Source organism: Ascaphus truei, chromosome 4 (assembly GCF_040206685.1).
Source record: "Ascaphus truei isolate aAscTru1 chromosome 4, aAscTru1.hap1, whole genome shotgun sequence".
Taxonomy (NCBI): domain Eukaryota; kingdom Metazoa; phylum Chordata; class Amphibia; order Anura; family Ascaphidae; genus Ascaphus; species Ascaphus truei.
The window spans coordinates 213849151-213863445 of NC_134486.1; the positions used below are offsets into that span (position 1 = coordinate 213849151).

Here is a 14295-nt window from a genome sequence, read left to right on the forward strand (position 1 = left end):
CCCCCCCCCCCCTCCCCTCCCTCCACGGACTCGGGCTGGAGCTGGAGCTGCTGAGGGTAAGTTTAAACACACACACACGCAGGCACTCATACACACACATACACGCGCGCACACACAGGCAGGCACTCACGCACTCATACACACAGACAGGCACTCACCTGCTTTCACTCCACACTCCTCCCCGCTCCCCGAAGCCTCTCCTCCTCCCGAAGCCTCCCCTCCCCATTGGCTCACAGCCACACCACGTGACGCGTCAACGCTAGGAAACACCATTCTCTTGTGTCTCCTAGCGGCTGACGCGCCACAGCGTGTAGTCAGCTGTGCCGCCAGGGGGGACCGCGACCGGCTCGCGAGGATTCCCCTGCTGGTGGGGAACTCGCGACATGGCCGCCCGCGCCAACGAGCGCAGCGGGACCGAGGCAGCGGGACCGAGGCCTTATGCACACCCACACAGTCACTGTCACCCACACAGTCACTGTCACCCACCCAGTCACTGTCACCCACCCAGTCACTGTCACCCTGTCACCCACCCAGTCACTGTCTCCCACCCAGTCACTGTCTCCCACCCAGTCACTGTCTCCCACCCAGTCACTGTCTCCCACCCAGTCACTCACTCCCACCCAGTCACTGTCTCCCACCCAGTCACTGTCTCCCACCCAGTCACTGTCTCCCACCCAGTCACTGTCTCCCACCCAGTCACTGTCTCCCACCCAGTCACTGTCTCCCACCCAGTCACTGTCTCCCACCCAGTCACTGTCTCCCACCCAGTTACTGTCTCCCACCCAGTCACTGTCAAGTCACTGTCACCCACCCACCCAGTCACTGTCACCCACCCACCCTGTCACTGTCACCCACCCACCCTGTCACTGTCACCCACCCACCCAGTCACTGTCACCCACCCACCCAGTCACTGTCACCCACCCACCCAGTCACTGTCACCCACCCACCCAGTCACTGTCACCCACCCACCCAGTCACTGTCATCCACCCAGTCACTGTCTCCCACCCACCCAGTCACTGTCTCCCACCCACCTAGTCACTGTCTCCCACCCACCTAGTCACTGTCTCCCACCCACCTAGTCACTGTCACCCACCCACCCAGTCACTGTCACTGTCACCCACCCAGTCACTGTCACCCACCCAGTCACTGTCACCCATCCAGTCACTGTCACCCACCCACCCAGTCACTGTCAAACACTGTCAAACCACCCACCCACCCAGTCACTTTCTACCACCCACCCACCCAGTCACTGTCTACCACCCACCCAGTCACTGTCTACCACCCACCCACCCAGTCACTGTCTACCACCCACCCAGTCACTGTCTACCACCCACCCACCCAGTCACTGTCTCCCACCCACCCAGTCACTGTCTCCCACCCACCTAGTCACTGTCACCCACCCACCCAGTCACTGTCACCCACCCACCCAGTCACTGTCAAAGTCACTGTCACCCACCCACCCAGTCACTGTCACCCACCCAGTCACTGTCACCCACCCACCCAGTCACTGTCAAACACTGTCAAACCATACAACATATGCTCAGTATCATCAGGGATATATGGTTAAACATATGTTATACTCAGCACAGTTTACATTTTGGACACTTTGTGGATGCACATGACTATTATACACACTGTATACTTACCTAGTTTAATGTATTTCATTTTAGCTTAGATCACTTACATTAATCACTTAACCATTCTCCCTGGTTATATGAGTACGCTTATGATTTCAAGCCTATGATGACTAGGTATTTTTGATTAGAAGTGGCAATCCTTATCAATTTATCTGTGTTTACATACTAGATTATTTTGATACGCTAATTGTTGAATTAGGTTTTAAATAATTTTTTGTGCCAATTAATAAAATTACATATTAGTGGAGATGGATTCCCATCTCTTTTAGAAAACAAAAGTTCTATTATAAAGGTTGAGTGCACGCTTTATAGGGATTACTTTCCTGTTTTTGCATATATTAATTTACCACTGAAATTAGCCTCCATTCTTTTCCATTACAACCCTCCCCTGTGTGTATGGTCTAAGATACTGATTAGTCTAGAAAAGCTAAATATTATCAAGAAAACTGTAAAATTGCATCTTTACAGTTGAAGTTTATGAAGAGTATCTGTATTTTCATTTTCTCACCCTCTGTGAAATATCACATTTGAAAGTGTGACCCAGAGGTTGTTGAGTTACTATGCCAGAATAGGTGTGTCTTGTTTTTCCTTAACAGCTCTGACTCCCCAACCTCACCCAGTCTCCAAGGATAACACACATGACATTACTTGTTCAGTATCCCATCAATAAACATGCCATTAGTTTATTTTCAGTGCGTATTTTTTTTTTACAGCTGATGTTTTCTATTTGTCATTTACTTTAAAAATTTAAAGAAAAACTATATATGAAATCTATTTTGTAGCTTTGTAGGGTGCTAAGTTAAATTGTCCATGGGGACTGCACCCTTAACGCCTCTCACCTTGCAAGACACTTCCCCCCCTCCACCCCTTAAGTAAACTAGAAGGAGCCTTTCCCAACCCACAGTTAAAATGTAAATATTTTTTTAGGAAGGCTTCTTGGCCGCTTTGGGATAACAATCAAAACACGCAATTCCATCAATGATCACCTTTGCGGGTAGCTTCTGCTCTGCAGCTATTTTTTCCTACTTTGGAGTGGACAAAGCTTAGGGGACACAGACAACTGTAGTGAATGTGATGCTGTCTTGCGCTCTGGGGTAGTGCTGACACACAGTCTTATCCGCGTGTGTTGTTTGCCGTAGGTGAGGGAAATAACAGTGTGGAGTGCCGCCTAGCATAAGGATAGGGACCCAAAGGCATGGAGAGATAGCTTCTTACCTCTATTGCTGGTCACCCCAATCCTATAATCCTGCTTCAGGCAGATTAACCATGGTTGCTGTCCCGGCTGCGTGTAGGCAGCGTCTGCAGTGGTGGTCAGAACTCCCACACTCTCTCGTAGCATGCTTCCTGGATTTTAGTAATTTCAGTGCAGAGGGGGGAAAAAAAGACATCCGAAGCGGCAGCAATAATAGGCAATGTCAACCCAAGGTCAGAATATTGGCTTTATTCGTGCAGGCACAATAGACAGGCAATGTCCATATTCTCCCTCCACAGATAGCTGTATTGCTTTATTATAAAATGAAAGCTCATTGCTTTTTTCACTGCCTGTACCACTTATGTTACTCGGGTCAGAAAACTAGTGACCAACGTTAACTGGAAGACTTGCACTGCTATTCTTATTTTTTTTATTCTTCTCGAACTGGGAACGATACAGTAGGTGAGGGTGTTTTGCATAAGATCTAGGAATTTTGATTGGAACTTGACGAGGAATAACAGATGACTTGATGACATTTCTGAGATGTGCAAATGCTTAGAAGAGCTGGACATAATGTTGGTGAGGTGTCTTGATTTCTGACCAGCTAAAGTGGAGGGTAAAACGATCATAATCTACTTTTTGGCCTATCCAGCCACTTTTCTCGACTGTGTTGGTTAATCATTTCTTATGCTGTTCAGAGATAACAGCATTGGTGGCAGATTGAAATTCAACATAAGTTATCAAAATGCTAGGTTGAAAACATTCAAACACTATAAGTTATCAAGAAAATGCTAAGAGTAAAGAATGAAGGCAATTAACGTTTTTCTAGCACAGTATTAATCATTTTATTGTGTAAATAATATTTGAACGTCTTTAAATTCTAGCAACAGTCCTACATTAAATGTACTTGTGTATGAAGAGAATAACGGTTAAGAAACAGAAGAGTCGCATTGGAGGAGAAAAAAAACCTATATGCTTATTCACTGTGCTGCACTTCAAGAAGAAACCTGTGAGATGTGTACTCTATTATTCAGTCCATGATGAACCCTAACATCATGATGAACCCTAACATTGGTCCTCTAAAAGATATCACAACCAACAGCGAATCTGCTTTGTAAACAAGGCGTCATAATCATGGCAATATACAGTATGGACTATTGCAACATTAACAGCAGACATACAATACATTTATAGCTCATGCTATTTACAAAAAAATGAATACAATAGTAGCATGAATACAGTGGACGCAATATGAAAGTGTCTGGCCAGCCAGAAAAACTTTACAGTATATCAGGTACACCAACAAAACTTGAACTAGAACGACTCCCATTAATACGTCAATGTTGTTGTCAGCAAAAATAAATGTCTAAAGTTTAAATTTCTATCACATTTGTTCTTCTTTATTTACCTATCTAAATCTTAACACTGCTTTTTAGTCACGGAGCGTTGACAAACAGCATGCCGTCGTCAACTATGACTCCTCGACTGACGAACATTTGGTAAAGGATTTGGGAAGCCTTAATGGGGTGAGTAAGATGTAATTTACAAGTGTTGGTGTAAGTGAACAAATCTGCAGGGTACATTTTTTTTTTTTTTTTAAGTACAGCATACTCATTATCTATTCATTTAAAGGGTTTACTTCAATTTTCCGTGCAATTTAGCTCTGCTGTATATCTGGATTGTCAAATATGGATATGATGTAATTTTAGGATGCTATGAATCATTGAAATTGTTTCATTCTAGTTTCTATTATTATATAAAAACAAAATGTACATGCAAGCCACATGGTACCAGAAAATGTTTGCATTTTTGTTTGCATGCAAGTTTGTTTGTTGCATGTTTGTAGTTCACTTATTAATTACCATGTTTACTAAATTAAGCTAGGACACCTTATGGCTCTAAGACATGATGCTAATAGTCAAATTGACTTTTGACATGGATGAATGGATAGAGTAGGAAAAAATAAAACACGTTATCAGTGTAATCAGCTTCCTTAGAACCACCCTTTAATTAAGAGTTTTACTGATTTACATATTGTTTAAAATGAAATAAATATCTAATTTTTAAGCGTCTGCTGGGTTCAAGCATATCAGCTACTTTTGACAATTTGTTTGACAAGAAGTGGGTTCACAAGTCACAACTACTATATAAACAATGGACAAAACCAATACAATAATATTTATTTGTCAGACAGCATCGTTCCTTATGGACAATTTGTTTTAGAACAAATGGGTGCTAAGGGAACAAAAAGGGACCCCTTCTCCCTTTGAATGAACGTATAAAAATACATTTATTCCCAGTACTCAGTGAAGGAAGTGTACTAGAAAAGAGAATAATTGGTGAAAAAAGCATATTCTACTAGATAATTCACATAATAAAAAATATAATTTTCAAAAGAGAAAAGTGATACAGGTATATTGTAACCTATAAATACACAAGAAAATACTTATCCACCAGATGTCTTTCTTTTAGAGATAAGAAAACCAAAAGGTCTATAATAGAGAATTCAGCAACAAAACAGACCCCATAAAAAAGGAGGGGGGGGGGGGGGGCAAAAACAGGACCATTATCAAGGGGTGTGTCACGTACAGCCCACCTGAGAGCACATAACCTAGTTAATACTCACGCTCGCAAGCGCGCTCCCACTTTTCACCACCGCAGAGGTCCCTTAAATGGACAATATCTCCTCTACAGGAAAAGGGTTAATACACAACTCGCAAGCTGCCCCACTCTTCACATTCGCAAAGGTCCCTCAGATGAGTTATCATCTCCCCTAAATCCGTCCCAATATACCACCGTCACAAACAGCACACAAGTGGGCACGTGACCTAGATATGCAACCATGGTTAATACACACGGCTACTCTAGCCAACTCCCCTTTATCCTCCGCAAAGGTACCCCCAATGAGTTAATATTAACCCCTCACTCAATTGCAATTATATCTATACACTTCCACCACCTGGGATATGCAAATAAGATGTAAAATTTATAGTTGCAAGGACCGCAGGTCCCTGTTTATTATAGAAAAAACTATGCACTTTAACACACACATTGGTTGTAGCAAAATATGTCCGAACACTTTCCAGAGGGTGCAACAGTTCATTTAGAGCCCAAAGCATTACTTATTAAACGTTTTAATATATATAAAAATACAGTGCATAGATTACAGAAAAAAGTATTACAAGAAGATAGTTATAATAAAATGCGGAACAGTTTCTCAAAATAAAAAGGATGTAACGTAAAAGAAAATGCTATACATCACCATATGTCATATGTTTTCTCCCAGAGATGTCACTGGCAGGAGATGAGATATCACGTGTTTTGTCCAAAATGCTCCTCTGGTGAAATCTAAAAATCTAATACATCCCCTGTCATAAATTGGCTGAGACTGACAGTTTTATGACGAGGGAAAAAGCACTCTTCTACCAAACGACTTGAAGCTTTGAAATATCTTGAGCCAGGGTCTTTTTAATGTTAGTGTCAGGAGAACCATAATTTACTTACATCTCTAGATTCTAACAGTCCTACAACCAGGCCTGGCCATGGTGTTGGCAGGCCATAAAATATTTCTTTGTATTTTTTAAAATCAAACTGTACCCACATTAACCCCTGATGCACCAGATGGATTAAAATACATAATATCTCATGACATTATCATGACGGGGGAAGGGGAGGGGGGGACTTTTCAAGACCATTCCCACAAGTTTAAGACACTTGTGGTAGGCCTACTTCCCTTATAATAACAGATTCTCCAAAAATAGAAAAGAACATTCATAAAAAATTGCAACAGACTGCTCCTGTGTATTGGGACTGAGATGTCACTCCACCAGCAAGATCACTGATACACAGGAGCAGATGAAAAAAATGGAGATTGCTTCCGAGGTTCACAGCACCTTCACTCAGCCAGTTGTATGAATATAAAAAAGTTTATTAGTAACCAGCAATGTACAACAGCATGAACACTCTTACGCGTTTCGTCCAAGCCAGGACTTTTTCAAAGAGTTGTTAGTATCGTAGATACCCATATATTGCCTTATTACCTGCATCACCTATATACCGGCGTCAAACCTTCTTTCCTAAACACACTCCATAGTGCCTGGTAGTGGCCTCGATAATTGGGGTTACCCTATTTTTTCCGATACACAGGAGCAGTCTGTTGCAAGTTTTCTGAACATTCTTTCCTATTTTTGGAGAACCTGTTAGTATAAGGGATTACCACAAATGTCTTAAACGTGTGGAAACGGGCTTGTCCCTGAAACGTTGCCCTCATTGATAATTATCCCCCCCCCCTTTTTTTTTTTGCTCTATTTTTTCCTACCCCGCTTTTTTTTGTTGTTTTCCTTTGTTTTCCTTTTTTCTGTTTTCCATTTTTCCTGGAGTTTTTGAGCTCTTGTGATTAATTAGAGTTCTGATTTGTTTTTATCTATTATAGACTTTTTGGCTTTTCTTATCTCCACAAGAAAGACCTCTGGTGGATACGTTTTTTTTTTTTTTGTTTATTCAAAGGTTACAATATTCCTGTGTCACGTTTCTCTTTGTTAACATTGTAGTTTTTATTATGTTAATTATCTTATAAAATTATTTTTTTCTTGTACACTTCCTTCAGGCAATGCTAGGAACCCATAAAAGTTTTAAACAAAAACAAGAATTCACCTCTAGTGGCAAATAGTGTTATAAGCAGAAGACATTAAAGCTAGTAAAAATACTCGAAGGCCTCGGCCATGCTCCCTGCTGGCGTGCTGAGGCGCAGGGAAAGCGGGTGCTTTCCCTGGCCTTGTGGTTGCTTACCGCACGCGCTGTCAGAGCGCTGTCAGCGGGCCGTCAGGGGGCGGGGCGGGCCGGGGGCGGGCGGGCACGTCACTGGCCGGGGGCGGGCCAGTGACGTCACAGAGCTGGTTTGCCCTCATTGGGCGAACCGCTCACGTGACCGGCCTGTCGCGCCGGCAAGCGGGGGAATTTTAAATTCCCCTAAGACCTGCGCTTCCGCACGCTTGCGGAAGCGCAGTTGAGCCCCTACTAAAGCCGCTCTAATTGCAGCTGTAGGGGCTCAGTGCTGAGCGGGAGTGTGCGGGAGCGCGCTTCCGCCAGCAAGCAAGGAACATGGCCAAGGCCTAAAGCTTATGTTTACCATGGAAAGTTAAAGCGTACAAACGTTTTTGTAAATAACGGATTTATTTTTCTATAAAAATGTGTCAATCAGTTAATATTAAAAATTTCATCACTATCTTTCAGTTTTCTTCTAGGAGAAACTGTCCATTTGAGGTTTCAGATACCTTTTATTTAGCCCAGTAAATGTATCACTACTAGTGCATTTCGATCCTGGAGTCACTGTATCTTTAATGCGGCAGTGACCAAAGTGCAATAACTGTTGTAACATTTTTAAATGGTTATAAATATGTGCTATATATATTTTAACTTTTAATGTTTCCCTAGTAGCCAAATGCTTTGGAAGGGTTTTGGATCTTTGATTAGGATAGACTGATTCCGAATAGGTGTACTATGTTGTCTAGACAAGGCACACAAAGTTATTAGTAAACATAGTGGTAAGATAAAATATAGATCCTAGTTCAAGAGAATAGGATATATATGGTGTCCCCTAAGATGGAGTTCTGTGTGTAACTGGTTTTTAGTATATCCAGTAGATAGTCAAAGTGTGGATACACCTGGATTGTGGTATACCCTGTGTGTAGATATCAAATATCTGGGTATTGAAAATTTAATCAAGGTGCCCCCTATGTATATTTTTTCAACGCACCACTATCTTATCTGTGCACAATGGAAGGTTATTACTTCCAGAGATCTGGGGGATGGATTTCTCCTATAACCAGTGATAATTCCTAGGTTTCTCTTAACCCAAAATAGATCATCTTTAACTGATGATAGATGAATTATGCAACATTAAATGTAAGTGGCTGTCTATATAGATGTATTGTAATCGTGATTTCTCATGTCATTGATGACATCCCATAATGCATGATGCATTCAGTCTATGTTCCTGTTTGAGTATAGCGAATATTCAGAGAGTACCTAAGGACATCTGGTGTAGTATATCTACATATGTTGCCATGTGTAGGTTCCTATGGTAGTCTTATGGCTGGATAAAATCCAAAAGTATGTTCTGCGCATGCGCAATGGACTCCATCTCCGACGTCCTGCCCGGAAGAAGTCGTGAGTAGAGCGACGAAACGTACGTCGGATCTTAGCCGACATGGTTGCACCTAACGTAATAGTTCCCACCATTTGGAAATTTTGTATATAACTGGTTCGGTCCTCCTGCTGAACTACACTATATACTGGCCTAAAGCCAGAATCACTCTTGATCTCTCAGACATCAGCAGTACACTATGCAGGCAGTAGCATCATGCAACTCGATCATATGTAACCATTGAGGCATCGTGTAGAGGAATTTTGGTCTGCCTCCTAACTCTATATCTGTATACTGCTAGTCACTCCGCTGTGGGTTAAGTCTTCACAGACCATGGAGCAGTATACCAGTAACAAACAGCGTAATAGACTGTTTCACATGTACAAAGTACACAGAGATATGAGCCAGCTCCCCACAGCACGATCAAATCCTATCAAAATCCCATTCTATTTATCCCTACCTATTGATACTATGACTGTCTAGATCCATAGGATTTTTACAATCAGGACATTAATATATGAGACTGGAAGTCCTGGTAGCTCTATATGGTGCCTGTATATAACAAATAAATATCATTTTCAAGCTAATACTATAATCTCTCACATAATAAATACTCAGTTGAGAGCAAATAGCTTCTACCCTCATACTAATCAGGGACAGTGTTCGTATATACAATTTCACCATTGCGCAGGACATCGGACACGGAGTCCATTGCGCATGCGCAGAACATACTTTTGGATTTTATCCAGCCATAAGACTACCATAGGAACCAACACATGGCACCATATGTAGATATATTACACCAGATGTCCTTAGGTACTCTCTGAATATTCGCTATACTCAAACAGGAACATAGACTGAATGCATCATGCATTATGGGATGTTATCAATGACTTGAGAAATCACGATTACAATACATCTATATAGACAGCCACTTACATTTACTGTTGCATAATTCATCTATAATCAGTTAAAGACGATCTATTTTGGGTTAAGAGAAACCTAGGAATTATCACTGGTTATAGGGGAAACCATCCCCCAGATCTTTGGAAGTAATAACCTTCCATTGTGCACAGATAAGATAGTGGTGCGTTGAAAAAATATACATAGGGGGCACCTTGATTAAATTTTCAATACCCAGATATTTGATATCTACACACAGGGTATACCACAATCCAGGTGTATCCACACTTTGACTATCTACTGGATATACTAAAAACCAGTTACACACAGAACTCCATCTTAGGGGACACCATATATATCCTATTCTCTTGAACTAGGATCTATATTTTATCTTACCACTATGTTTACTAATACATTTTATTTTAACTGCTAATATTCAGCCGCACTTTTTTGACCTTAATATATCATTATCTTGGTTTGCAGTGCGCCATTATTTGGGACCTTCTTTGTGTGCCTTGTCTAGACAACATAGTACACCTATTCTGAATTATTCTATCCATTCCTGGGCGGCACGCAGCTATATATATTTGGGGTTTTGAGCGAGGTTTCCACATCTTTTTTGATTAGGATAGACTGTAATCAGGGTTGCAACCTTCTACTGATGGCCAACCCGGAGAAAATTGATAAAAAAAATTGCTTACCTGCAGCGGCGTGGTGCGGTGGCATCTCCCGGCATTCTCCTGCATGTCCCCCTCCAACTCCTGTGAACAAGGCTGTGCGTAAAATGATGCCGCGACAACAGGACACTACGTGATGTCACGGCGCTACGCCATGTTCACTGGAGTTGCAAGAGGATGCCGGAAATGCCGCACCACGATGCCACCCGGAGAATAAGCTGAACCCATAGCCCGGCCTTAAGTGCCCAAAACCCGTAGTCTCCGGGTCAAACCCGGAGTGGTGGCAACCCTGACTGTAATATAATGATTTAATTTAGGAGAAGAGGAGAAATGGAACGATAGACTACCACAGAGCGCCTCAGAGCAATTGTGGTAAATTATAAATACCTACTACTTTTTATTTAATATTTCATTGATTAATTGCATTAAAACATGTTTATTTATGTAGCCGTGGTACTGTAGCTGTTGCTGAATTACATAATTGCATGTCATGGTTTGAGAAACAAAATCTCTGCATTTTGGCAACATAAATGGTAGAAACATATTTCTCAGTGTTGACTACTATTATTGATGAATTTTGTGGCAAACAGCAAATTTGGCAGAAATGTGAAGACCTTTATCCACTGTACCACTGGAATTACTCTGGAAATGTAATTACCAACAGTTACAAAAACATAGAAGGAAACAAAAGCAGCAAGGACCATAAGTATTTAAGACAAATGAGTAAATGTGATTATGCAGGTAATAGGCTTTAGAATGTAATCTGATTAAATTGATCTGATAAGAGATATGTGGTGTTTAACTGCAGGCTCCTGACAGAACAATTTTTTTTCTAGTTAAATATTATAATATACTTTTTTAATGATTTTTATACCAGATGGGAACATAATTACTAATATTCAATATAAAATCATTACAAAATAATAATTATGTTGAAAATTTGAAAATGAACAGTTACGCAAAAGTAAACAATACTAATGTACATCCTTTTAACGCAACCACACAGTATGCCGCATGCACGCCTAATATAAAGTATATATCCTATATACGCCTAATATAAAGGATGGTTACCGAAAGCTGTCAAATATATATTACTGTAACAATAGACACGGGTGCTTCTGGAACAATAATAATATGAAAACAACAAAAAAAAATACCAAAATGGATCACACTGGTATACCGAAAGAGTGAAAATGACAATTTATTAATGAACTTAAAAACAAGAGAGAAAGTCTAAAATGAAGGGGGACGCATCCAAACTCCTCGGATCACCACAAAGGGACAAAAGGGTGGATCTTGGACATATAATATGGATATGGAGATTTTCTCTGTAGCCACTCCATTGCTAATAATTGACATTACACAGCTGTTTTTACTCCATTTTGGCGCAAATTCGTTTAGCGCTTTGTGCCTATAAATAGTCAGTTCCTCTTGTATTAAAACCCACTCCCAGAGAAGACTGTTGTCGAAATGCGTTGGAGGGGAACTCTTGCAGGGGGACCCCTTTCTCCTCTCCATGCTCCAGGGACAGTGCATTAGCACCAACTGATTTTTTTGGTGATGTATTGAGGATAGGATTTAATCCTGGACTTTGTTCTTTATTTGGACTGACCTCTTCAAATTAGTTGTGATTCTCACACTACTACAGTCACTATTCGGCTGTCTAAGCTAGTTATTTATGCGCATTACTAGCTTCAAAACATCTATGTGCAGTACTTTCAGTACTTTATTACTGCTTTTTCTGTGTGTGTGTGTGTGTGTGTGTGTGTGTGTGTGTGTGTGTGCGTATATTCGTAGCAACTCTTTCCAGTTACATTGCCTCTGTCCTCCTCAGGTCTATAGGTATTACATTACTTGTACCTGGAGAGTTACTTTATATCATGTTTTGATATTGATTATCACTCTGTATTTTGTACTAGGTCACATGTATCTTTGTTATATGTCCAAGATCCACCCTTTTGTCCCAGTGTGTTGATCCGAGGAGTTTGGATGCGTCCCCCTTCATTTTAAACTTTTCTCCCTTGTTTTTAAGTTTATTAATAAATTGTGATTTTCACTCTTTCGGTATACCAGTGTGCTCCATTTTGGTACTCTTTTTTGTTGTTTTCGAACATCCTTTTAAAGTCACTATTTTTTTTTATATTACGTAAGAGCTTTCAGTACAACATTATTAATCATTTCTTACATCTAAATTATGTTTTAACATTCTGCATTAAGCTTCTTTCATATCTCATAGTTTATAGACAGACCCCTTATTCACAAACACTCTCAAAGGCAAACCCTAAGAGAGAGGTTTTAAATTAACCTAAAACGTCCCATTACATTTTTGTAGGGAAGAACCTCTCAAACCTCTACATTTTAAGCCTGTTAAATTACTGTAGAAAATAGGAGAGGAACATAAACCAAAAGGAGGAAGTCACAATACTACAAAACATAAACCCAAAAATGAGAGCAATATAACAATTGCAAACATGGAATTGTGCAACATATAAACATAGCTGTAGCCAGTGTTACCCCCCCCCTCCCCTCCTCCTCCCCCTGTTGTCGAGAATAGACGTGATGTCCAAGAGCAATCTCCGGCCATGGGGAATATCACTCTGGCTGCATCTGTAGTTATGCAAAGTTTTATCATTGATTTGACAGAAATGCAGAGATATTATGGTGTATTGTTAGCTACTCATAAACAAATTGCTTGAAAAAAATAGAAAAACAAAAATGAACAAATCTGCGCAAACAGTTGTGATAATTATATATACCATGTGGTTAAAATTCTGCAATAGGAAAATATAATAAATAAATTGTGATTGTGAAAAACCCTTCAAAATCTGTGAATATTAATGATTTATAATATTAAATAATATCAATATATTATTAAATGATTAATGTGGTATAGGGACTTGTTAATATACAACCAGAGAGTCTGCTGCCAGTCAGGAAAGATGGCTCAACATCTTGTGTAGCTGATAGAAAGAAACAAAAGAGAGCGCACAACTCTCATTGTGTTGTAAATTATATTAAAATAGACAATATGATGAGGGGCATGTACATCAAATACGGTTAAATCAAGCGTTACATGCCAAGTATATGTTACATGTACATGTCAGGTACATGGAACGGTCTCCCTACTTATCACCTTGTGCAGACATATTTCAATAAATAGGTTGAATACTTTTATTGCAGTAACAAATAACTTTAGTTAGCCTAACAAGATGATCATCAATGCAAAAGTGTATTACTGTAGTAACAGGCAGAGATAGATATCCTCTACTGATCTTATGGCTTTTGTCATACTATAGATTCAGGACATTTTCATGTACATATTTTTTTAAAGACTTTTCTGTTGTGACTAACTTAATATTTAACAATCTAAAATGTTTTGTATTTTTAGACATTTGTGAATGATGGCAGGATTCCAGAACAAACCTACATTACTTTGAAGCTTGAGGATAAACTGAGATTTGGATATGATATCCTTTCAATGTTTGTGTCTAATAATTCATGCTTTTTAGTATATTTTGTCTGCCCTAGAATTGATTTCAGGAATATCTAAATAATTCCGATTTATGTCAAATATCTGTCACTGCAATTAACCACCTTTACTGTATGTTGTTGGCACTATGATCAGGGTTCACTGAGTGCAGGATATCACACCCCTATCTAGTATTAGTAGGGCAGTTAACGCCGGGTCAGACCCCACATCAAGGTTAGTGAATCTCCACCTATGATTTTCATGTTCTGTGG

The 14295-nt window shown here is 40.3% G+C and overlaps 1 protein-coding gene across 2 annotated transcripts in view; it reads left to right on the forward strand.

Annotated features, from left to right (window-relative positions):
* CEP170 (centrosomal protein 170) overlaps positions 1–14295 on the forward strand; it is a 233486-nt gene that overhangs the window by 26588 nt on the left and 192603 nt on the right. For both annotated transcript variants that reach the window (XM_075596838.1, XM_075596837.1), the window contains 2 exons: positions 4266–4355; positions 13943–14021. In XM_075596838.1, coding sequence (XP_075452953.1) covers positions 4266–4355; positions 13943–14021 — 169 coding nt within the window. The remainder of the gene's footprint in view (positions 1–4265; positions 4356–13942; positions 14022–14295) is intronic.